This window comes from Pristiophorus japonicus, chromosome 4 (genome assembly GCF_044704955.1).
Source record: "Pristiophorus japonicus isolate sPriJap1 chromosome 4, sPriJap1.hap1, whole genome shotgun sequence".
Taxonomy (NCBI): domain Eukaryota; kingdom Metazoa; phylum Chordata; class Chondrichthyes; family Pristiophoridae; genus Pristiophorus; species Pristiophorus japonicus.
In genome coordinates this window covers 55,372,645-55,399,073 of record NC_091980.1, presented here as the reverse complement: position 1 = coordinate 55,399,073, position 26,429 = coordinate 55,372,645, and the positions used below count along the sequence as shown (strand labels likewise).

Here is a 26,429-nt window from a genome sequence, read left to right as displayed (position 1 = left end):
GAAGCAAGGCTGCAGCGATAGCTGGAATTTCAGAGATGAATAATTATAATTGAAATGAGAGACATGACAAATCTAGGGCTAATACAAAAGAAAAATCAAGCACAGTATAGAAAATAGAAAAGTAAAAATGATTAGAGTAGTATGAAGAAAGGCCAGCAAATAAACAAAAATAGAAAAGATTGTATATAACAAAAAACAGTTACAGAAAGGGTAGGGCCAATTAAGAAATAAAAAAGGAAATTTTCTCATGGAGGATAAAAGGAATACCAATGAATACTTTGCCAGTTTTCACAAAAGAATTGTGACAGTGGAATGAAAGGATACACGAGAATGTGGTGGCACAATTGGATAGTATAACTATAGGTAAGTAGTACTGAAAAAGTTGATGGAACTCAAAAGTATAAAGGCATCAGCTCAGATGGCACACACCAGAGAATGTCAAGGGAGTCAGAGAGAAAATAGCAGAGGCTCTGACCACAGCCATTGAAATATCCTTGGATATGAAGGTTGGAATGTGGGGTTGCCAATGTAACACCTCTGTTCAAGAGGGAGAAAACTACAGACCAGTCACGCTAAATTAGCAGTGGGTAAGATTCTAGAAGCTAAAGCATAGGATGAAATAATTGTTTAGAAAGACATTCTCCCTCTTAAGAACTGCCAGCATGGATTTATAAAAGACAAATCATGTCTTACAAACTTTAAATGGAGTTCTTTGAGGGAATAATGGAGTATATTGATAAAGGGAATACAGCAGATGTTATGCTTGTGGATTTTCAAAAGGCAGTTCATAAGGTGCTGCCCTGGAGGTTTGTTAATAAAATTAAAGCTCACAGTATTAAAGGGAATACGGTATTGTGGATAACAAGTTGGTTTAAAGGGACAGAAGACAAATTAGTGTTTACTGGATGTTTTTTGGACTGGAGGGATGTAAACAGTGATGTTCCACAAGGGTTAGTGTTGGGATCACTGCTCTGTATAGAAATATATTATATAAATAAAATGATCTGATGTGAATTGGCTATGGGGTAACAATATCAATTTGCAAGAGGAATAAAAAAAAAAGAGAACAAAATTAACTATGAAGAAGACTGCAAGTGACTTCAGGGACACGTAGTTTAGTAGATTGGGTGGATAGATCAGAGATAACATTTAATGAGAGAAAAATTACCTGAATAGATGTTAAAATTGATGATACATCATAGGTTGGACTCCAGCGATTCTGTAGAATGTCTAAGCATATACTGCCATCTGCATAAACTGAAAACAGAGAACACTGCAGGGAATTTTGTTTCTCACAGTAAAAAATTGATGACGCTATGCACCAACTGCAGCCAGCTTATTCCATTGCTTTTGGAAAATATTGTACAAGCAAGATGTTGACTATTGCCCAGGCAGCAACTGCAACCAACATTGAAGTGCTAAGAAGCTGGGTTTGTAATAACAGTTTGTTATAGTGAAGGTAATAATTATCAGGGCACGTGTTCCATATAGCTGGAGATGGAACCTTTGGAAGGTGACGGAGTGGGTCCAGAGTTGGAAAATACCACACTGTAGGCTAAAGCTGAGACGCTGGGACTGCATACAAGACCTGAATGGAACATTTTGGAAATAAAAACAGCAGGCCGATCAGCATCTAAAAAGAAGTTAACTTGGATGTAGACCATTTGTCAGAAATTACTGAAAATGGACAGACAGCCATAGGAACAAGCACGATGGGAAGGTGTTGTGGCCAGCCTGGACTAGACTCAAAAGTTGCCTACGCAGCTTTTAAACCAGCCACCAGGAAAAAGCACAGAAGCACACCAGGCATGAGCTCCACTTAGCACTTCTCCACTACAATACAGGTGTGATTGACAATGCAGAAATTGGAGAAGCACAGGTAAAAACATATGCTTGCATTTCACAGCACCAAGTATTGATGCTCCAATGCACTGAATTCTCGTCCAACTCCCTTCAGTAATTAAACATTAGTAAAACTCCCTAATATGCACAAAGATGCACTGATACCAAGCACAAAATAAAATAGGTATAGTATGTGTTCAGGGTTTTAAAAATTGCCATTTCTCTGTGAACCAGACCACAAAAAAGGTTTAAAACCCATTGAGGATGATCGTCAGGGATTGAATGGCTGTCCTGTTCCTCGCATTTAATGTACAGAGTATCATCAGAAAGGACTCAATTGATACCAAACATTGAATGACACATGTCAATCCCCTGCCAGAAAAGCAAAACTCCACATTTATTGCATTCTGTGTGCCCAGAGGAAGGCCAACAGCTCTCTATAGTCAAGCTCACAGAATCACACCTATCAGTCAATGTCCCAGACTCCTCCATCACCATCCCTGGGTATGTCCTGTCCCACTGGCAGGTCAGATCCACTCGAGCTGGTGGCACAGTGGTATATAGTCAGCAGGGAGTGGCCCTGGGAGTCCTCAACATTGACTCCGAACCACATGAAGTCTCATGGCTTCAGGTCAAGCATGGGCAAGGAAACCGCCTGCTGGTTACCACCTACCGTCCTCCCACAGCTGATGAATCAGTATTCCTCCATGTTGAACACCACTTGGAAGAAGCATTGAAGGTAGCAAGGGCACAGAATGTATTCTGGGTGGAGAACTTCAATGTCCATCACCAAGAGTGGCTCAGTAACACCACTACTGACCGAGCCCTGAAGGACATAGCTGCTAGACTGGGTCCGCAGCAGATGGTGAGAAACCAACACCAGGGAAAAACCTACTTGACCTCGTCTTCACCAATCTACCTGTCGCAGGTGCATCTGTTCAGGACAGCATTGGTAGCAATAATCACTGCACAGTCCTTGTGGAGACGAAGTCTCATCTTCATGCTGATGACACCGTGTCCTGCGGCACTACCACTGTACTAAATGTGATAGATTCAGAACAGATCTAGCAGCTCAAAACCAGGCATCAATGAGGCACTATGGACCATCAGCAGCAGCAGAATTGTATTCTGTCACAATCTAACCTCAAGGCCTGGCATATCCCACACTCTACGATTACCATCAAGCCAGGGTACCAACCCTGATTCAATGAGGAGTGCAGAAGAGCATGCCGGGAGCAGCACCAGGCGTACTTAAAAATGAAGTACCAAACTGGGAAAGCTGCAACACTGCATGCTAGACAGCAGAAGCAGCAGGCTATAAACAGAGCTAAGCGATCCCACAATCAAATGATCAGATCAAAGCTCCACAGTCCTGCCACATCCAGTCGTGAATGATGGTGGACAATTAAACAATTAACGGGAAGAGGAGGCTCCATGAATATCCCCACCCTCAATGATGGCCAAGTCCAGCACGCAAATGCAAAAGACAAGGCTGAAGCAACCGTCTTCAGCCAGAATTGCCGTCTGGATAATCCATATCAGCCTCCTCCTGAGGTTACCACCATCACAGAAGCCAATCTTCAGCCAATTCGATTCACTCCATGTGATATCAGGAAATGGCTGAGCGCACTTGACACAGCAAAGGCTATGGGCCATGACAACGTCCCGGCTGTTGTGCTGAAGACTTGAGCTCCAGAACTAGCTGCGCCTCTAGCCAAGCTGTTCCAGTACAGCTACAACACTGGCATCTATCCAACAATGTGGAAAACTGCCCAGTTATGTCCTGTCCACAAAAAGCAGGACAAATCCAATCCGGCCAATTACCGCCCCATAGCCTACTCTCAATCATCAGCAAAGCAATGGAGGTATCATCAACAGTGCTATCAAGCGGCACTTACTCACCAATAACCTGCTCACCGATGCTCAGTTTGGGTTTTGCTAGGACCACGCAGCTCCAGACCTCATTACAACCTTGGTCCAAACATGGACAAAAGAGCTGAATTGCAGTGCTGAGGCGAGAGTGACTGCCCTGGACATCAAGGCAGCATTTGACTGAGTATGGCATCAAGGAACTCTAATAAAGTTGAAGTCAACGAGAATCAGGGGGGGAAACTCTCCACTGGCTGGAGTCATACCAAGCACAAAGGAAGATGGTTGTGGTTGCTGGAGGTCAATCATCACAGCCCCAGGATATCGCTGCAGGAGTTCTTCAGGGCAGTGTCCTAGGCCCAACCATCTTCAGCTGCTTTATCAATGACCTTCCCATCATAAGATCAGAAGTGGGGATGGTCGCTGATGATTGCACAGTGTTCAGTTCCATTTGCAACTCCTCAGAAAATGAAGCAATCCATGCCCGCATGCAGCAAGACCTGGACGACATTCAGCCTTGGGCTAATAAGTGGCAAGTAACATTCACGCCACACAAGTGCCAGGCAATGGCCATCTCCAACAAGCGAGAGTCTAACCATCTCCCCTTGATATTCAACGGCTTTACCATCACCAAATCCCTCACCATCAACAGTCTGGTGGTCACCATTGGCTAGAAACTTAACTGGACCAGCCACATAAATACTGTGGCAACAAGAGCAGGTCAGAGGCTGGGTATTCTGCGACGAGTGTCTCACCTCCTTACTCCCTGAAGCCTTTCCACCATCTACAAAGGCACAAGTTAATAGTGTGATGGAATGAGTTGCCTGGATGAGTACAGCTCCAACAACACTCAAAAAGCTCGACGCCATCCTGGACAAAGCAGCCTGCTTGATTGGCACCCCATCCACCATCTTCAACATTCACTCCATCCACCACCACCAGCGCATCGTGGCTACAGTGTATACCATCTATAAGATGCACTGCAGCAAATCGCCACGGCTTCTTCGGCAGCACCTTCCAAACCTGCGACCTCTACTGCCTAGAAGGACAAGGTGCTCCCCATTCGCCTGCTGCCCATCATCTGCAAGTTCCCCTTCAAGTTACACAGCATCCTGACTTGGAAATATATCGCCGTTCTTTCATTGTCGCTGGGTCAAAATCCTGGAACTCCCTCCCTAACCGCACTGTGGGAGCACCTTCACCACACGGACTGCAACGGTTCAAGGCGGCGGCTCACCACCACCTTCTCAAGGGCAATTAGGGATGGGCAATAAATGCTGGCTTTGCCAGCGATGACCATATTCCAGAACGATTAAAAAAAAAAATCCCATCATCAACAAAGATTTATCCAAAACCTCAAACTTTATTTTTACTAATTGTCAGTGTTTCGCCCCACGTACCTGTCTGAGATGGTACAAAATCAGAGTAGCAGAAACAACAGTTGCAGGCAGAGGAATTAGTATCTAAAACACTAATAAACAGGAAACAAGCATCGCACCACAGTTTCAGGCTGTACAGCAATAAAGATTGAGTTCTAAACTCAAAGAACATTCCCTTTAAAAGCTTCACATCATCATCATAGGCGGTCCCTCGAAACAAGGATGACTTGCTTCCACGGCAAGAAAAAAAGATGAGTTCACAGGTGTTTTGAAAGAAGAACCCGAACTACATCTTCAAGGATGGAAGATAGCTGTGCGTGGATTTTATTAACACCAGCCGTTGCACACCAGCCACTACACGGGCTTGACAGAGCTGGGACTTGGTCCAATGGCAAGGATTATCCAAGGCAACTGGAGACCTGCACTGCTGCACGGACCCAGTGTGCACACAAAGCACAGTGTGGGCTGGCCCATGCTGCCCCTGGGCCCCTGGCCCCGAACTCACACCTCTCCTGGGCCCCAATCACATCCCTCCACAGTCTCTCACAGCTCCTTCGCCCCGATCTTGTCGCTCCTGCTGTACCTGCTCATGCGCCAATCACCGACCTGGACCTTGCTGACGTCACTCTTCGCTGCCGTTGCCCTCCTGCACCAGTTCATGCTGCTCCCTGGAGTTGCATGCTTCCATGCTGTTCCCAGGCCACCGCTTGCTGCTCCTTTTATGGCCCCAACCTGCCGCTGATGGTCTCTCGCAGGTTGTGGCCTCCATGCAGCTTCACGTAGTACCCTTATGGCTGGCAGAAAGGACATTTTCATCCCTTCAGTCTTTGTTGAATTCCAAGTCAAATCCCAGAAGCAAAAGGCTAGCTGCTAATTCAATGAGACATCCAGTCCACTCGCCTTGAGGTTTTATTAATATAAAAAGCCACAAAACTTGTTTCTCTTAGTTGCCATGAAGTGATGCCACGTGGCAAAATCCGGCAACTGTAAAGAAATCCACAGTGATCATGGAAGATAAACTGCCGTGGTCAAAAAACATCAGACACATTACAACAAATAAAAGGCAGTACACTCCATCATGGAGTGTCTGTATGCAAGATTACTCTGAATCCCCAAAGTGAATTCTCAGTCTCACCTTTTCTGCTGTTGGGAGTTGGAAATGCCAATCAGGTTACCCCATAGCAAGAGCAAGGGGGAAAAAAAAATACCACTGCAGAAACAGTCACCCTGAGTCACTTATGCACATTCTGGTGGCTTGTTAGTGTGACCTTAACAAAGCCCTGGGACAGGGAAAACAAAAGAAAGAGAAGGTTGGGAGTATAAACACATGGAATTCAGGCGACTGCATCAATCATTCGGCTTCGCCATAGCTGTTTCACATAATCTAAAATCCTTAAATTGAATCATTCCTTTGTAATTCACCGAGTAGGTACCCTCTATACTTTGCATTAAGTATTCAATGCAATTTTTATCTAAAGCAAAAATTCTATTAAATTAGTCGATGCCACACACCATTCCTAGCGTGGTTGGGGGCAGTGGGTAGCAATGACACTTTTCCTAAACATCAAAAAATGGATAAGCATGGCCTATCACTAAGGAGAAGTGGTTTGCACCTATAGCAGCAGAGGAATCTTGAGGGACAGAGAATAAAACCTGCAAATTTCCACTCAGCTCTACACTGCTCCAATACACATCGTCATCCAGTTATTCTAGCTTTCAATATCCTGCAGAGCAACTCGGTTTAATTATGGTCCAGTCAGAGTAATATTCTGGAGTTTTGCTCAATTATTCTTGGTGGTCAATGAGAAGTTTCAGGGAACTTTATCTTTCTGGAGCGTGATCTGTGGTGGGAAATTGAGTGCATCGGCTAGATACACGATTGGGCAAGTTGTACATGTCTCTGGAAGGAATAGGTTCTCCCTGCATGCATCCTTACACCTTCTTATAACCCAGAAATCCCAAGCGCTTTGCAGGTTTCCTCTTCTCTCATCTGCAAGCTGCTCTGATGGCTCAGTGGTTAAAAACCCACCAGTGTGGTAGTGAACTAGACAAAGAAAGCCTCAGGGTTTGATCCCTGGTCTGTACAGAGTTACGCAAAGTCAGCTGGGACAGTGATGGACGCAGGTTTTTATTTTACAATTGGTTTCAGAATCCTCACATTTGGGGGTGGGGTTATTCAAGAAAGGGAACAAATACCAAGGTTCCCACTAATTTGTATCCAAAGATCCTTACTGGAAAGGTACATAAAGCTACAGGATCAGACTGTTAATGGCTTCCACTGTCAATTATCTAATTCAAACTATCTAGGCTTGCACATGAAGAATGGTCAACTGGGTGAGAAACCAGAAAGCTGTCATGGTCCTATACCCCATTATGAGTCAATGACATCTTAAGAAAAAGATTAATTGACAGTTGTATATTGTACAAGAATTTACAACACTTACCATTTGGATGGAACATTTTTGACACAAATCTAACAGTTGGAGGTTTATTAGGGTATTCTTCTGTAAACTCTATAACCAGTTTGAAAGTACCTGTAAACATTAAAATAATTCTCTATTACACATAACAAAAACCTCAGCTATTAAGCAAGATAATGTTATTTAAAAACAACCTTTGTTGTTCACTTCAGTAACAAAGTAATTTGATGGTTAGAATCACTGGTGGGGGAAACACTGCATTTGGAGGCTTCCTTCAGGCGAACGACTCAGACGTGAATTTTGTTAAATGAAAATATCTGGTGGTCCTGGAGGAACGTAGGATTCCGGTCGGAGGCCTAGTTTCGCAGTCCAGCGTACGGGAACATATTTTCCAGGTACGTATGCGAATCCTGGAATCACGTGGGTCTGGACAACCAATCACTATGTAGTATTCTCATTGATAATAATGGGAACTCCATTTGTACGAGCTTGCCATTACTATCAATGAGAATACCCATCAAAAACAATAAACAACACAATAAAAAAAAAATCACCTCACATATTTAAAATGAATTGAAATTGAATGTAATTAAATGTTTTAGAAAAACAAATAATTTTTTTTGTGTTTTTTTTTAAAATAGGGTTAAAAATAAATTTACTTTAATGGACAGGGGTTTTAATGTAAAAATTAGTGATTAAATTAAATTTTTCTATGTTTTAAAACTCTTATGCTGGCAAAAGTAGACTTTATGTTTGAAGACATAAGAGTTTGAAGGACATGCGCTGGGCAAGAGTCGGGCAAATAGCCCAAATCTCTGCCCCATGGATGTCCTTCTCCCGGGGATGCGTTGGATCTGTCAAAAGAAATTTTGATTGCATCACGCACCGAGAACCAGCATTTGCGAAGCCTCTTTGGGTGCATGCACACATCGTACGCACCCGGCGAGGCCATAATTTTCGGACCATAATTTTTTTACTTCAGCATAAAAAGCAATCTAAAAGCTAAGTATTATTTCTTCAATATATGAAACAATTTACAAGCAGAGTATGGCAGCAGATAGAACATAGGCTGCATTCATCTTCTTGGTCTTTACTAAAAAAAACCTTAGAATAAAACTTCTCAGTATACACTTTTTCTTATCAAAATTGGAACTGGCACTGCCTTATATAGTTGTCTCTGGCCGAATGCAGTCATGCTGATCCATATGCACACAAGTCTACAGTTTTCTACAACTCTCGCACATCAATGCCTTTACTCATCCCGCAAGCTGCAGTGTCTTTGCTGTTGTGACCATAACAGTTATATGGACAGGATTTCAAGTTTCAGCCCCAAGGCCTTACTTCGATCTTGAACACACTGACTGAACATCACCTAAGAAATAGGATCAGGAGTAGGTCATACGGCCCTCGAGCCTGCTCTGCCATTCAATAAGATCATGGTTGATCATCGACCTCAACTCCACTTTCCAGCCCGATCTCCATATCCCTTGATTCCCTGAGGCTCCAAAAATCTATCTATTTCAGCCTTGAATATATTCAGAGACAGCATCCACAACCCTCGAGTGAAGAAATTCCTTCTCATCTCTGCCTTAAATGGCCTCCCCCTTATCCCGAGACTGTGCCCCCTAGTTCTAGAAACTCCTGCCAGGAGAAACAAACTCTCAACATATACCCTGTCAATCCCCTTCAGAATCTTGTATGTTTCAATGAGATCACCTCTCATTCTTCTAAACTGTTGCTAGGGTGATCTGTAACTATCTCCCTCTCAAAGTCATGTATTAGAACTATTATCCTCTCGCTCAATCTCCTGGGTATCTTTACTCGAGGAAAACGTTTTGGAGTTTGCAATAAAATATCTTAGAGTAAATATTCCGAATGACGTGTAGTGCAAGGAACAAAGAAGTTTAATCTTCCCTTTTCCCACTATTTTTCCAAATTAATTAACAAAAAAAAGCATGGAGTGGATTTATTTTGATCAGCAATGTTAACTTACCATCTTCAAAAGGTGTTCCTTCAGGTCTAGGAGTCGATTAAGTCAGGAAGTGAAAGGAAACAAGAATTAGAAATATTAAACACACATTAGGGACCAGTACATGTCACATACACCCTAAGGAGTAGAAAATAATAAGCCGATGGAAGATTTATGCAACATTTTTTAAATAAGTTCAATAACATATTGTTCATAAATTGTGCAAATTAACTATAATTTAAGACTGCTCTGCTGCATGCTGTGTGAGAGCAACTGAGTCATCCACAGATTACCTTGACTACAGACATGTTCATCATAGGCCACATTAACCTCCCATGACTATTCTGAATTGGCTCCAAGTTGTGTCTACCAGGAACAATTATAGTTAAAACATTACTGGAATAAGTTGTAAATATTGCTCCTCTGTTCTAGGTTTCCAATTGCACGTTTACCAGGATTTGTCCTAGTAGCTATCAATGATGGGAGCAACTTAGTAACTGTCATTATTATTTTTCCTTTAATTGTTCTAACCAAAAAAAGTGGAGCATCCCTGTCCAAGGATCCTCACAGTTATTTTTCCAATCTTCTTCCTTCCTTCCTTTCCTGAAACCGTTGAATCATTGTGGGGTACAGAACCATGTAGCAGCAGTATTACCATGCTCCAATGTCCATTTTTCATGTGTAAGTCTGGGCATTGAATGTTGACAGGCTACCCAACCATGTGACCATCACTGCCAAGCCTGATCCAGATCTCACCCAATACACACACATGCACATTTCCCAACAGGAGTCACAGGCTAGCGTCCGATAATGGGAACAATGAGATGAACTGTAGTGCCCCAACACAGCCCAGGGATTGGACATAGGACCGCCCAGTCTGTGTGGTTAACTTCTACACAATTCAATTACCTACAGCTCTGAAAATAATCTTTGAGTCTTCTTTTTTTATTTCAATTGAATTGCTGAATTATCTGGAATTAACAAAAATCAAAGTGGGAAATGATTTACGATAGCTGGTTACTTTAATAATTTGTATATAACAATTACAGGATCTGTGCAACTTTTAAAATAACTACATTACAGTTCTCCCAACATTTGTGAATCAATGGATCAGGTGATGCAATACAGAACAGAGATATTGGCCTGAAATTTGCAATGAGGATAACAGCGAGGCTATCAGCGCTCCACCTTATAATGGAGGAAATCAGACTGGAACTCTGGAGTACACACATGCGCAGTTAAATGTGGAAATTGTTGTCAGAGAGACCCTGCCCTCCTCACGATGCGCTTTTGCAGTCCTCGCTGATAAACTCAGCATTGAAATGATTGAAACGGCATGAACTTGCTGTACTTCCCCACTAAAAACAGCTGGTGAAGTTTGGGCTGGTGCATTCAGGAGTGAGCTTTAAATAGTGTGATAAATACTGAACAACCTCTCTGACCCTAAAAAATTACAAGTGTGGAGTCTCATTCCCTCAAGAAAATTAGTGTTGGAGATTTAAATATATTAATTTTACTTTTTCTCTGTCGTTTATCTCTCTCCCTTAATCCCAACTGTATTTCCCAATCTTTATTTCGCTTTCTGGACACCATTTAAATCTAATTGATATTTCCTGCTTTATACTTCCTGGTTTGTGCACTATGTCTCAGTGAGGATTCTTCGATCTGATTGGTTGAAGAGACTCGCTGTTGCTTTCTGTGTTCACAATCGCCACAGTTGCCCTGTAGAGGGCATATGTTGGAAAATACACCGGATTAGAGGAAATCTCCGCTGACAAGCCTGTCAAAGTCTGTGGCAGCTGTCAGCGAAGTGAACGGCAAGTGCCGTTCCTTCACCGCCGAGAAGAAAATCCAGGCCAAGGTAGTTCCTGGATTACATCTCGACTTGGACCAGAACGAGTTCATTTCGGACAAGCATGTGCTGAGAACACAGCATTCTTAGGCTAGAGAGGGGAAACACGAGAGAGGGGGAAAACAAGAAAGTCAGCTAAAGTTCACAGTCCTCATCACTATCCAATGACTCCAACTGGACTGTGCGTATGACTGGAGATTGGGTGAAGAGTGGACACGATTGAGAATAGCCCTAATATTCCTTGTACGGGCTCACGGGTGAAATTTGGCCATTTGGATAAGGTACATGCATGATTCAACATCTTGAGGAGAAAAGTGGAAATAATCCATGAATATATTGCTCACCATGTCTACAAAAGTGCTTCATGTCTTTTTCACTGTACTCGTTTTGTAATCAATAATGCATTCAGTAAAAATACTTATTTTGGTATTAATGCACTCAAATCTGATCTTTTTTGTGTGATTTTTTAAAGAAAGATGCCTTCCAAGTTGAGAATGATGTGACGGTTCCATTTCACACACCAGCTACCATCAAGACTCCTCTGGGTGGAGCTGCTAAATTTGGTAGCAAATTGTGAGAAGCTTTGTGCTTTGGACTTGCACCTACTTAGATGTCAATTATAACTGCTGTAAACTTATTTCATGTAAGATTCTTACAGGTGGAAGACTCTCAGAGGAAATTAACACAATAGTAAGGAAGGACATAAGCCTGGATGATGTGGAATCTGTATGGGTGGAACTGTGGAATACCAAAGGGCAGAAAACGCTAGTGGGAGTTGTGTACAGACCACCAAACAGTAGTAGTGAGGTTGGGGACAGCATCAAACAAGAAATTAGGGATGCATGCAATAAAGGTACAGCAGTTATCATGGGCGACTTTAATCTACATATAGATTGGACTAACCAAACTGGTAGCCTATACGGTGGAGGAGGATTTCCTGGAGTGCATTAGGGATGGTTTTTTGGACCAATATGTCGAGGAACCAACTAGAGGGCTGGCTATCCTAGACTGGGTGATGTGTAATGAGAAAGGACTAATTAGCAATCTTGTTGTGCGAGACACCTTGGGGAAGAGTGACCATAATATGGTAGAATTCTTCATTAAGATGGAGAGTGACACAGTTAATTGAGACTAGGGTCCTGAACTTAAGGAAAAGTAACTTCGATTGTATGAGACGTGAATTGGCTAGAATAGACTGGCGAATGATACTTAAAGGGTTGACGGTGGATAGGCAATGGCAAACATTTAAAGATCACATAGATGAACTTCAACAATTGTACATCCCTGTCTGGAGTAAAAATAAAACGGGGAAGATGGCTCAACCGTGGCTAACAAGGGAAATTAAGGATAATGTTAAATCCAAGGAAGAGGCATATAAATTGGCCAGAAAAAGCAGCAAACCTGAGGACTGGGAGAAATTTAAAATTCAGCAGAGGAGGACAAAGGGTTTAATTAGGAGGGGGAAAATAGAGTATGAGAGGAAGCTTGCCGGGAACATAAAAACTGACAGCAAAAGCTTCTATAGCTATGTGAAGAGAAAAAGATTAGTGAAGACAAACGTAGGTCCCTTGCAGTCAGAGTGAGGTGAATTTATAATGGGGAACAAAGAAATGGTTGAACAAATACTTTGGTTCTGTCTTCACGAAGGAAGACACAAATAACCTTCCGGAAATACTAGGGGACCGAGGGTCTGGTGAGAAGGAGGAACTGAAGGATATCCTTTAGGCGGGAAATTGATGGGATTGAAGGCCAATAAATCCCCGGGGCCTGATAGCCTGTATCCCAGAGTACTTAAGGAAGTGGCCCTAGAAATAGTGGATGCATTGGTGATCATTTTCCAACAGTTTATCGACTCTGCATCAGTTCCTATGGACTGGAGGGTAGCTAATTAACACCCCTTTTTTAAAAAAGGAGGCAGAGAGAAAATGGGTAATTATAGATCGGTTAGCCTGACATCAATAGTGGGGAAAATGTTGGAATCAATTATTAAAGATGAAATAACAGCGCATTTGGAAAGCAGTAACAGGATCGGTCCGAGTCAACATGGATTTATGAAAGGGAAATCATGCTCGACAAATTTTCTGGAATTTTTTGAGGATGTAACTAGTAGAGTAGAGTAGAGTAGAAGGTAGAACCAGTGGATGTGGTGTGTTATGGCTTTTGACAAGGTCCCACACAAGAGATTAATGTGAAAAATTAAAGCACATGGTATTGGGGGTAATGTACTGACGTGGATAGAGAACGTCAGACAGGAAGCAGAGAGTCGGGATAAAGGGGTCCTTTTCAGAATGGCAGGCAGTGACTAGTGGGGTGACGCAGGGCTCAGTGCTCGGACCCCAGCTATTTACAAAATACATCAATGATTTGGATGAAAGAATTGAGTGTAAAATCTCCAAGTTTGCAGATGACACTAAACTGAGTGGCGGGGTGTGAGCTGTGAGAAGGAGGCCAAGAGGCTGCAGGGTGACTTGGACAGGTTAGGTGAGTGGGCAAATGCATAGCAGATGCAGTATAATGTGAAGTGTGAGGTTATCCACTTTGGGGGCAAAAACAGGAAGGCAGAATATTATCTGAATGGCGGCAGATTAGGAAAAGGGGAGGTGCAACGAGACCTGGGTGTCATGGTACATCAGTCGTTGAAAGTTGGCATGCAGGTACAGCAGGCGGTGAAGGCGGCAAATGGCATGTTGGCCTTCATAGCTAGGGGTTTCGAGTACAGGTGCAGGGAGGTCTTACTGCAGTTGTATAGGACCTTGGTGAGGCCTCACCTGGAATATTGTGTTCAGTTTTGGTCTCCTAATCTGAGGAAGGACGGTCTTGCTATTGAGGGAGTGCAGCGAAGGTTCACCAGACTGATACCCGGGATGGCTGGACTGACATATGAGGAGAGATTGGATCGACTGGGCCTTTACTCACTGGAGTTTAGAAGGATGAAAGGGGATCTCATAGAAACATATAAAATTCTGACGGGACTGGACAGGTTAGATGCGGGAAGAATGTTTCCGATGTTGGGGGAAGTCCAGAACCAGGGGACACAGTCTAAGGATAAGGGGTAAGCCATTTAGGACAGGAATGAGGAGAAACTTCTTCACTCAGAGAGTTGTTACTCTGTGGAATTCCCTACCGCAGAGAGTTGTTGATGCCAGTTCATTGGCTATATTAAAGAGGGAGTTAAATATGGCCCTTACCGGTAAAGGGATCAAGGGGTATGGAGAGAAAGCAGGAAAGGGGTGCTGAGGTGAAAGATCAGCCATGATCTTATTGAATGGTGGTGCAGGCTCGAAGGGCTGAATGGCCTACTCCTGCACCTATTTTCGATGTTTCTATTCCATTAGTCTGAGCGGGATTCTTCCTTAGGGATTTTAACCCAGGTATCAGCAGTGAAACAACAATACCCACTGCACCATCCTTCTGCAAATATATATTTTAAAAGCTTGAAGCGCCTTGGTGTAAAATTATCTATGCTTGGTGTATTTATAGCTGTAATCGTCAAGTATTGCCTTGCTTTGTGCAAAGTCTGTATGATACATATAAAGCTCTTGGTGAAATGAAGGAGCATTTTCTTTTTGCTGATGGTTTACCCCTCTCTCCACAACCCACACAGATCTCAGTAACCCAACTGCAATCACCTATGTTCCAATTCAAAGCACTCACTTAGGGAACATGTTGTTATAGGTGAAAATAAGTCAATGGGTGAATTGAATGGAGACAGGTACTTACCATCAAGTATTTAATCAAACATTCTCCCTCTGTTCCAATGGTAGCAGTTATGAGTCGAGTAAGTGGGTGCTTGAGCTCTGTTCAGTCTTTTCCAGAGAAATGCTGGATGTTTTTGTTTGGCCCCATCCCTTAGTTAACACTAAAAGCAAAGCAAAGTGTACCACCCCCATCCACTCTGCCTCTAATTACTCACCCAAATATAACTGCATTCCAGGACATTATATTATTGTCAGAAGGTGCACCGCTAACACCAGCCGGAGGATCCTCTTGCAGCCTAGTCAGACACAGTACATTTTAAAACGCAAATGTAACATTCTGATTCGTTAATGATAACTTGTAATAAGGCTTAAACAGAATAATAAACAGATAATTACTCCACTCTCAGTGGGTCTTGTTGCACAAGGGGAGCCTTACACACAGATTTCCAGAGGGCATGGCATGCATGCAACTTGTTGATTAAATCGCACCCACTTGAATAAGTATATTTAAAATCACCCATCCACACATGATTCTCTGATCATAAATGTTGTTTTGTCCAAGATTTTTTTAAGATGTGAACCATGCAATTCCACCTCTCCATACCAAAATAGGGAAGGCAGAGCAAAACTTGTTCTCAGGCATCAACACATTATGCTCAAGGCAGCCACTTGGGTGGGTGCCATACAATGTTTTCGCTCTCCAAGAGCAGCAGATCGCCTAAGATTACAGACTTGTCATGCCCTGCCAATTCCTGTGGCAGAACAGTCAACCAATGCTGTGTTTAGCCCCTAACACTGCCCCATATTTTGTCAGTCAGAGAGTTATTTTACAATACTGAGGTATCAGAGCTGAAAATTTTAACTTGCCGCATGATTATAAACCTTCCCCAATTCAGCGAAGTTGTTGCTTAGGCTCACAAAACTTAGGAGCAATGAAAACCAACTCATATCACTACAGGAATTACTGGAACATCCTCCATGTTCATAATAGTCTCAAAAATAGATTTTAAACCAAGTTATTTTTAGAAAATGGACAGTATAAATAGAGGCAGAGCTTAATCACTCATGGGATTAAACACAGTTAAAATCCCATGTCCTCTATTTAAACATGTCAAACAAGACGTTGGTTACTTGATATCATTACGTATTTAGTTTATGCTATCTGTAAATGTCACATTTTTAAAATCGCTTTCACTCAGTTTCACAATACACATGTTACAGAGTGGAAGCAGCAGTATACGAAAAGTACACAAAACATCATTCTGGTTTGGGTTTTGGGGCAAATGAGCATATTTGTTTTGTGAATTATGTTTGATAGTTACATTTTTTTCTACACTGCTCCCATTTCATGAAGTTCACGGGTTAGTAGGTTAGTTTCAGGGCAAGGCTCTCTACTTACATCATTAAGTACTTGCAGGTAGGATACATCACAGCTAGCTTCAAAGTAAAACTCAATCAACTCTGCTCCAACAATGTACCTTAGCTGGATCCCCAGAAGAACCTTGTCTCCTGCAACTTTCTCTCCTCCTACTTCCTTCAACTATTTCTTCTCTACTTGGGACATGTAGCCGTGGGGGGAGGGGGGGGGGGGGAAGGGGGAGCGGCAGGGAAACAGAGTCTAAAAGTCTGCACACCCCAATGGTGTTCAGGGACTGTTTGGTGATAACTTCTTCCTCATATTTCTCCCTCTCAGTAAAAAGACCTGACTCTGTTTATTACCTCCATCTGGCACCACAACAGAGATCAGGAGGCCAAAACAGTTTTGCAAACATGAATCCATATCTCACCAGCCTTGGAGCTGTAGCTTTAACATGGTGGTCCACATTACTGCACTTTCAATAGTTTTATAACTGGCAACTAATCTACAAACAATTACCCCTCTCAAAGAATCAATATATAGGTTCCTCTGATCGTTCAAGACAAGACTCTTTACTTCTAAGCCATACAGATATTAGGTCCCAGGTTCAATCCCTCAGTCTGTGCTAAGTTGAAGTGATGGTAGGTAGGGTCTCAGTACCCATGAGTAAAGAAAAGAAGGGGGGAGGGGGGGGGGGGGGTGAAGGAAAAAAAATTGTCCACGGTTCCCACAGATGGCTCTACATTAACTCCCGCTGGAAGTGCACGTATGGATGTGGCACAGGATCCTATACTGTCCAATAGTTTGTATGCACTCATTCTCACAGATCACATATGAATTATAGTTACTTGGGTGAAGGATCAGAGCCAAGAAAAACAGTCAAAGTCTTGGGAGAGGAAGTTGAAGAGAAGACAATTAAAATGATTTTTAAAATGTCAGACTACATTGTGAGATACAGAAAATAGATTTACAAGACTTAATTCCTGATTCAACAAGGAACATTGGAATACAGGACTGGCACCAAAGGAGATGACAAAATGTTCTGAGCAGTACATGTACCTAAAAAGTGAAACACTTATTTTCCTGGTATCCCTGTGATAAACACAATCTGTAGCCGAGGAAAGATCATTTGTTTCTAGTCCTTCACCACTACTGCTTAAACTGCCCGGGAGGATGCACAGCAGAGATTATGAACTGAAAATGTGTTGCTGGGGAGAAAAACCACTACTGCAAGTCTACATCTCACCAATTTAAAATCCTCATCCTCCTTTATAAATCACTCAGTGGTCTCATCCCACCCGAGCTCCATAATCTCCAGCTTTATATTCCCTATTGTACTCGGAGTTTGGCCTCCTTTACATATGCCCTTCCTCCGCTCCACTATTGGTGACTGAGCCTTCAGCCATCATGACCCCACTCACTGAAAGTCCCACCATCTCACTTCTTTTCTCATGGCCTTTAAAAGCCTAACCAAAAGCCATGTCACTCCTACTTCTCCCCACTGCCCCCCTTCTCGGTGGAGTGCCTTGAGAAGTTTATCTACTTTAATAAAAGTGTTGTGTAAATGTTATTATATTGCAGTTTCTTTAACAAGTTAAGCAAGATGTGGTTGCCAAAGAGGTGGCTCCAAGATGAAAAGTGCAGTGATGTAGGCAAGGAACCAAGTCAATCCTCTGTGGTAGACTCAGTAATCTGATTCCTGAACCAGGGAGGTCCGCAGTACTATTAATGATTGAGCAGCTGACCTCGCTAATGACACCAGTAGTAGCCAGCCTGTCACTAGGGACCAAGATACTTTATACTTGCCTGCAGATAACCATTCAATGCAAACCTTTGATTGGACATCAGCAAGCTTCTAGTAAGCTGCATGGTTTTAATTTTTTTTTTAATTATATGGGAAGGGGGCCCCAAGGCTGCGCTTTGCCAAGCTGTACCTAATCTCTGCCTTGGGTACGTGAGATGTTTGCCCATTCCATATTGGGCAAACATAAATCTTGAGTGCAGATTTCTTAGTATCTTGATTTCACGATCCATGCCAGGCACATTGCTGATTAAAAAAACAGGGCCTACAAAACAGCGACTACAGTTCAAATATAACTGATTTTGAAGAGCTTTGGAATGAACTGAGGATATGAAAGAAACTACATAAATGCAAGTTATTTTTTTTTTTTTAAATATAGTGAACTTCCCAAAGGGTAGTGCGTTTGATGTAGTGTATATGGATTTGAGCAAGGGTTTTGAAAAGGCCCCACATGGCAGACTGGTCACAAAAGTAAAAGCCCATGGGATCCAAGGCAAGTGTCAAGTTGGATTCAAAAATGGCTCAGAGGCAGGAAGCAAAGAGTAATGGTTGATGGGTGTTTTTGTGACTGGAAGGCAGTTTCCAGTGGGGTTCTGCAGGATTCAGTACTGAATGTAGGGGGTATGATCAAAAAGTTTGCAGTTGATACAAAAACTGGCTGTGTGGTTGATAATGAAGAAGAAAGCTGTAGACTGCAGGAAGATATCAATGGAATGGTCAGGTGAGCAAATGGAATTCAATCTGGAGGAGAAGTGTGAGATAATGCATTTGGGGAGGGCTAACAAGACAAAGGAATCCACATTAAATGGTAGGACACAAATGTAGAGGAACAAAGGGACCTTGGAGTGCATGTCCACAGATCCCTGAAGGTAGCAAGCCAGGTAGATAAGGTGGTTAAGGCAGCATACGGAATACTTGCTTTTATTAGCCGAGGCATAGAAACAAGAGCAGGTGGGGGGGGGGGGGGAAGTTATGCTTGAACTGTATAAAACACTAGTTAGGCCACAGCTAGAGTACTGTGTGCAGTTCTGGTCACTACATTACAGGAAAGATGTGATTGCACTCGAGAGGGTAGAGGAGATTTACAAGGATGTTGCCTAAACTGAAGAATTTTAGCTATGAGGAAAGACTGGATAGGCTGGGTTTGTGATCTTTGGGACAGAGGAGGCTGAGGGGAGCATAAAATTGAGGGGTCTGGATAGAGTGGATGGGAAGGATCTATTTCCATTAGCAGAGGGGTCAACAACCAGGGGGCATAGATTTAAAGTAATTGGTAGGAGATTTAGAAGGGATTTGAGGGGAAAGTTTTTCACCCAGAGGGTGGTTGGGGTCTGGAACTCATTGCCTGAAAGGGTGGTAGAGGTAGAAGCCCTCACCACATTTAAAGGGTGCTTGGATGCCGTAATTTACAAGGCTACGCACCAAGAGCTAGAAAGTGGGATTAGGCTGGATAGCTCTGTGTCGGCCGGTGCGGACAGGATGGGCCAAAATGGTCTCCTTCTGTGCTGTAAATTTCTATCATTGTAGGAAACTCGCAGAAGAAATAAAAGTTTCAATGCATTCTGGTAGCACTTGCAACCACTTGTTCCCTTACCATCAACTGCCACTAATTTGGTTCAGTTTTGGTTTGTAGCTTTCGCATATGAAGAGCAACTTAAAAATGCTGATGTTCTAGTTACATCAGTTGACAGGAAAGTGTACTGTGCAAAGAAAATATACAATCATTCCCACATACACACACAAAAGTTCTACATACCCAGCCAGAGATTTATTTTTTAAATCACTATGTTTTTACAAATAGCACATCATGTTCAGTGCTGCCTCAGGACGAAGTAGAAGGATATTTCCGCTATGTCCACTTGAACTGTGAAAACATTCAGCAATGCAATTGGAATTTTTTTATTTCCAAATGCGGCTAGCATCTGGAGGTCATTTTGAATGACATGATACTAGGGTGAAGAACTGGTGGTTACACATTTGGCAGTAGTGTTGCTCTTAACGAGGTGATTTAAGAATCACACCAGATTCATACTCTGATTGTTAATCAGTGAACACATTATCCAGTGTGGCATTGAGCCACAAGGACCAGCAAGGTCCCTGGTGCAATGAACAGTGTTGAATGAACTAATCTCAGCAGTTCAGGCATTTTATTTAGCTTTAAACAATAAGTTTCACTTATATCGCATCCTTAATGATCTCGGTGTCTCAAACCACAACACTCATTTGCTTGTGGCCCTTGCTGTAAAGCGTGAGATAGAATTGCGCCAGCATATATTGTCCAGGCTCACAAAGGACGGATGGCAATCTAGACAAGGCAGTGGAGGGCAGCTGGCATCTGTGGAACCATACATCCAGCAGGAGAGAAAATTGGGTGGAGGGAAAAGTACTGCAAAATGTTGGCATATTTTCCTACAATAATATATAAAATCACATTCATATATGTTGATATTTTCTCCAATTTGAAGGAATCGCAATCAACTTTAAAGTTGCTTTATTAGCTATTTCACGGAACAAAGGGAATGGTAAATCCACACTTGCTAGCAGAAATCTAACCCTTTGGTTGGGTATCCTTTACTGCACCTTCCCAACACCACAGGTCTGGTACAAACCAGCACCCACAGACACGGCACACGCTGAGCTGGAGCAACACGAGAGGCCTGGCTGGCATCGCAGGCCTGGCACACGTCAGTTTAACCAGCATCCCCAGATTGGGCACCCCCCCGGGAGCCGCCCGAAACACTTTACAAACTCCCGTACACGGCCCAATTCGTTTTCACCTTTTAAAGTCCCTCATCAGCCGCCGTCTCGCAGGAGTGGACATAATGTCGACAGTCGAACCGCGGCAAGTCACTATGCGGTTATTTATTTAAATGTTCTCCCAGATTCACAGTAACAAAGAACCCCTAGGTCCGCCCGCTCTGTTCCGGCTTCGGCCCAGCGCCGCTCCCCACCGCCCCGCTTCTGCTCCCAGTAAACAGCAACCTCCTCGGCCGGTAGGGACCGTTCCGTCACGGTTAACCAATCACTACCCGGCACTAACTTACCCAACCAATCACTTTACCGATACAACCACCGCAATGACCAATCAATTTTCAAGACTAATATACCAATCAAAACCAGCCTACGTCCCACCCTATCCAATCATAATTCACCCAATCACTGACGCGCGCACAAATCGAACAGGAAAAGAGGAAAAAGATTATTGCGGCTTGGCCCATTTTAACATGGTGGTGAGGGAATTATTTATCTACGGACATTTGTATTCAACTTTCTTTGTGGTGTCTGTCAGCTTGGATTTTGCACAAAGCCAGATATAAATTTTTAATATAATTATATTAGGAACTAACCTGTTTTCTACTTGTTATCCTTTAATCAGTTCTATGCAGGAAAGAATACTCCCCCCTTCCTGCCGTAGATAAAGCTGTCGCGTCACCAAACACCGGCTCACCCGGCTTCTTACGCAATCGAAGTTTCTGAGAACATCAGGGCGTCACTTGGCAACGGAGGGGTGGCCGTGGGGTGGAGACTTGGCGACAAGCGGCGCTCCCAGGTGGAGGATGTAACCAGCAACTGTGGCGTTGACTTCTCGGAAGCCAAGTGGTTGTTTCCTGGGTGGGGGCGGAAGATGATGAAATATATTCAACCGAGCCTGCTCTCACACTGCGGAATTATTTTGAAGTGGTTATTTGAAGAGGGGAGTCATTCGGGGATAACTCCTTCTGCACTACCCGTCGCTGAATTGGAGTAAATAATGTTATTTTAAATGTAGAACGCAGCAAAGCACGCCCGCTGTACTCTTGGTTCGTTTTAACCTGTCCTCACTAAATATATTCTGCTCCAGAGTTGACACCATTTCAGAAGTGACATTTATGACGAGGAATACAAAAGCAAAATACTGCAGATGCTGGAAATCTGAAATAAAGACAGAAAATGCTGGAAACACTCAGCATCTGTTTAAGGTCGATGATCTTTTGTCAGAACTGGAATAAGTTAGAGATGTAACAGATGGGGAGCAGGTAGGAAAGTGGAGCTGAGCCCAAGACCAGACCAGCCATGATCTTATTGAATGGCGGAGTAGGCTCAAGGGAGCAAATGGCCTACTCCAATTTCTTATGTCCTTATGTAGATTTTCAGCAGGGGCAGGGAAAAGGTGGAGGGAAGGAAAAAAACAAAAGGGAAGGTTTGTGATAGGGTGGAAGGCAGGAGTGATTAAATGGCAAAATGTATGAATTGGACAAGTAAAGAAACAAAGGATGAGTCTAGAAGAAGTGTAAATGGGAATGGCAGAATCATCAACAGCTGCCATGTGAAAAAATAAGGGGCAGAGGTTATGGTCTAAAATTGTTGAACTCGATGTTGAGTCCAGAAGGCTGTAAAGTGCCTAATTGAATAATGAGGTGGTGTTCCTCAAACGTTATGTCGAGCTGCACTGGCGCACTGGAGGCGGTGTTGGATCTCGTCGTCAATGCCTGCTGTTGTTGATAGGAGGCTCCCGAGATATGAGAAGTGGTCCACGTTGTCCAGGGCATGCCGTGGACCTTGATGACTGGGAACGGTGCTGTGCAGTAAGGACAGGCTGCCCAAGTAAAAGAGTATTTGAAGACCAGGCTCTCAAATCTGCCACCAAGCTCATGGTCTACAGGGCTGTAGTAATACCCGCCCTCCTGTATGGCTCCGAAACATGGACCATGTACAGTAGACACCCCAAGTCGCTGGAGAAATACCAACGATGTCTCCACAAGATCTTACAAATCCCCTGGGAGGACAGACGCACCAACATTAGCATCCTCGACCAGGCCAACATCCCCAGCATCGTAGCACTGACCACACTTGATCAGCTCCACTAGGCAGGCCACATTGTTCGCATGCCAGACACGAGACTCCCAAAGCAAACGCTCTATTCTGAACTCCTTCACGGCAAACGAGCCAAAGGTGGGCAGAGGAAATGTAACAGGGATACTCTCAAAGCCTCCCTGATAAAGTGCAACATCCCCACTGACACCTGGGAGTCTCTGGCCAAAGACTGCCCTAAGTGGAGGAAGTGCATCCGGGAGGGTGCTGAGCACCTCGAGTCTCGTCACCGGGAGTGTGCAGAAATCAAACGCAGGCAGCGGAAAGAGCGTGCGGCAAACCAGTCCCACCCACCCCTTTCCTCAATGACTATCTGCCCCACCTGTGATAGAGACTGTGGTTCTCGTATTGGACTGTACAGCTACCTAAGGACTCACGTTAAGATTGGAAGCAAGTCTTCCTCGATTCGGAGAAACTGTCTATAATGATAATGTTGAGCATCTTTGGAACAGTGAAGGAGGCTGAGGTCAGAATGGGAGTCGAGCAGAGAATTAAATTGATGGACAGGAAGCCTGTTTGAACACATGGAAGCAACATGTAGGCAAACGGGACACATGAAAACCAAAATAAAATTGAGTGAGTGATTTTTAACTCCTGATCGCGAGTGCCACTTTGCAGCTCCGCAGTGTTAACTCTAAAAGCCAACGTGGATTAAGAGCGTAGCAAAAGGGGAAAAGAGTAGCCAGTCTGTCGGGCCTCTTTTCCACCCCAACATTCTCTAAAGGTGTAGACTTGAAAGCACAGCCATGGGGAAAGGCTATTTTCGATGAATCACCTCCTGCTCTGTTTGGATCGGCATTCTATCCTCGGGTAGATGGACTCTAAATTCCATTGTTTGTAGTAACCAAGTCAGTTGCTATGGGAGCGGGAGAGCACCAAGTTATTGCACTGAGAACAGAAATACGAGATCAAAACCAGTCACAGCAAGTCGATGGGTGGAGGACCGACACGTGTCTTTTGAAGTGTTGCATTGACCCCGGTCAGATTAAAAGCAGAGCAAATATTGCACCTGCTGGGTTTTAACCATCAACCTGATGGAATTTATTTGCTCTGTTAAAGAGTGATTATAAAGAAGCATAAATACACAAATCATCGCAGGATGGATGCGACTGAGCACCACGTTAAACTAATTCTGGATTTTCAATGATTGGATTCATTTTTGTGTAGGTAAGTTATGCAGAAAGGTCCTTAAAATCGAATGCGGATATTGCGTTTAATGCACTGGAGCATCTGTTTTGCATCTACCAAATCCTTAACCTATACTACAGAGGAATGGTATGCCTAACCATCTCCGCTTCCCAAATTGCTGTAAGTTTTGCCATTTAACTATAAATAATAAGATACACATGGATTCAAGACCCAGTACAGTCTTCCGTGAAGTGGAGCTAGAGGACACGGGGTAGTGAGAACAGGGTGTGCTGTACAGATATAATTCAGCACTTACATTAAATTCATCCATTTTGTCATTGTTATCCATATTTATAATGAAACTAACTTTCTAAACGTGTCACATTATCGTTACATTTTCCTATCAGCTGCAGTAGCTCCACTGCTGGGTATGTAATTACAGTGTGCAAAGTTTACATAAGCAGTTTCTATTATAAATGTGGACACAGGAATTTTAATTGAAAAATTGATAGGAAGTGTGTGTAGATGAAAGATCTATATGGTTTTATGTTTGAGAGCTCTGATCCAATTATATCCTGCAGTTATGTTGTTTTCTAATGAGACTTGATTTAAAAATAAATCAAGCTGGCATTTGTAAAAATAAAAAAATCCAAAGCCTCTGTTACAGTTTTGGGGGTTTCACACGAGATATTCTCTCTGTTTCAGCATCACTCCAGAAAGCAGACCTCACATTCCCTATGATCTGGAATGCAATATTTTCTGCCTAATAACTAGTAAACAATAGCGTGACCCAGGGATTGTAACAGAACCCTTATTCCATGTACATCCTACTGAAATGTTACGTGCTGTCACATGAATTCTTCTTTCTTGGAAGATGGCTTGATAAGCACTCCCGATATAAGGCACTTTGGACCAATGTCTGGTTTGCTTACACAACAAACAGTAATGAACAGTGTGCAGTTTGAGAATGTATACCCTCTTGCACTCTGTGGCTTATGAAAACAATTAAGACACAATTTTCTTTCCAAACATGGGCTGTATGACAGAAGTCTATCTTAACTCTCGGAAGCTGAGCTACTTCAGATTTTAAAATACAGGTGGCCTTCTCCTGTTGTCTGAAATCGTACTCTGGCCGAGGAGCCTAGCAATACAGAAATATTCTAATTTTTTTTAAAAACTCAGGAATTTCATGACAAAATTCAATTTACCACTGACCTCGTACACACAAATCCAAAGCTCCAATGAGAATAAGGCGGCAAGAAGGAGTTGCATTTATATAACGCCTTTCATGTACTCGGGACGTCCCAAAGTGTTTTACAGTCAATGGAGTACTTTTGAAGTGTAATCACTGTTGTAATGTAGGAAATATTTAAATGCCCAAATATTCAAACTTTGCAAAAAAAGGCAGCTTGTCTTTGCCCAACTTTTGTTCTCCATTTTCTGACTTAGCCTTGTCTGGTCCATTGCCATCCTCCACCATTATTACTCATCTTCTGTAAAGTTAAACATAATTCTGAGTCTAAACCTTTTTCTTAATTAAGTTAAATTCATCAGCATTTCAACCCTATTGCCCATTTTATTTTGAAATTGAAATTCTGCATAAGACAACAGCCATGAATGCCCCAATAGCTGCCTTAAGGAAAATGAAAAGTTTTAAAAATCTACATTTTAATAGCTTATTTGTTGTTCATTAACTTCTTTGGGTTAAACACATCTATAACAGTAACTCTCAGAAACCAACAAGTTCACAGGCAACCAGTACTGGGAATAAAATGACAACAGATCAATCAGTCTCCAGATCTGTCCTCCAATTGCTAAGATTGGTGCCAAGAACCTCCAGTCCTGCTTTCAAACTGATCTGATTGCTTCACATAGTCTTGATCTTCAATTGGTCTGATGGTTCTGACAGCCTTCAGTCCTACAATCGGTCTGATTTTGACAGCTCCAGTTTTGACCTCTAAATTATCTGAATATTTAATAATTATAAACTTCAATCCCAGTGTTAAAAGAAAATCTTTTTTTTCTTGCGAAACACTAACAAGCCGACCCTTGGATTGAAATGTTGACTACAGCTTTAAATAGTGACAGTTAACATGTACCAATGTTATTGGTGTTTTTCATCTTGGACCTTTACATGGGAGTTTTAATGGACTTTATCCACCCCATCTAACCTGTGATATTTCTCCCTGCTCCCCAAGTAAAACTGCAGATTACCTAACAATATATATATACTAAAATTCCTTCTTTGATGTGGCATTTCCAT

General features: G+C 42.8%; 1 protein-coding gene across 2 annotated transcripts in view; it reads right to left on the bottom strand.

Moving 5' to 3' along the window:
* LOC139262912 (ubiquitin-conjugating enzyme E2 A-like) overlaps window positions 1-21,209 on the bottom strand; it is a 29,432-nt gene extending 8,223 nt beyond the window's left edge. The window contains exons 1-5 of one of the 2 annotated variants that reach the window (XM_070878195.1): window positions 20,965-21,207; window positions 15,245-15,325; window positions 9,504-9,529; window positions 7,535-7,624; window positions 1,169-1,257 (exon numbers count right to left, since the gene is read on the bottom strand). In XM_070878195.1, coding sequence (XP_070734296.1) covers window positions 1,169-1,257; window positions 7,535-7,624; window positions 9,504-9,529; window positions 15,245-15,325; window positions 20,965-21,008 — 330 coding nt within the window. In that variant the 5' untranslated portion in view covers window positions 21,009-21,207. Of the gene's footprint in view, window positions 1-1,168; window positions 1,258-7,534; window positions 7,625-9,503; window positions 9,530-15,244; window positions 15,326-20,964 lie in introns of both variants that reach the window. The other variant, XM_070878196.1, reaches the window with a different exon arrangement.
* Window positions 21,210-26,429: the final 5,220 nt, after the last annotated feature.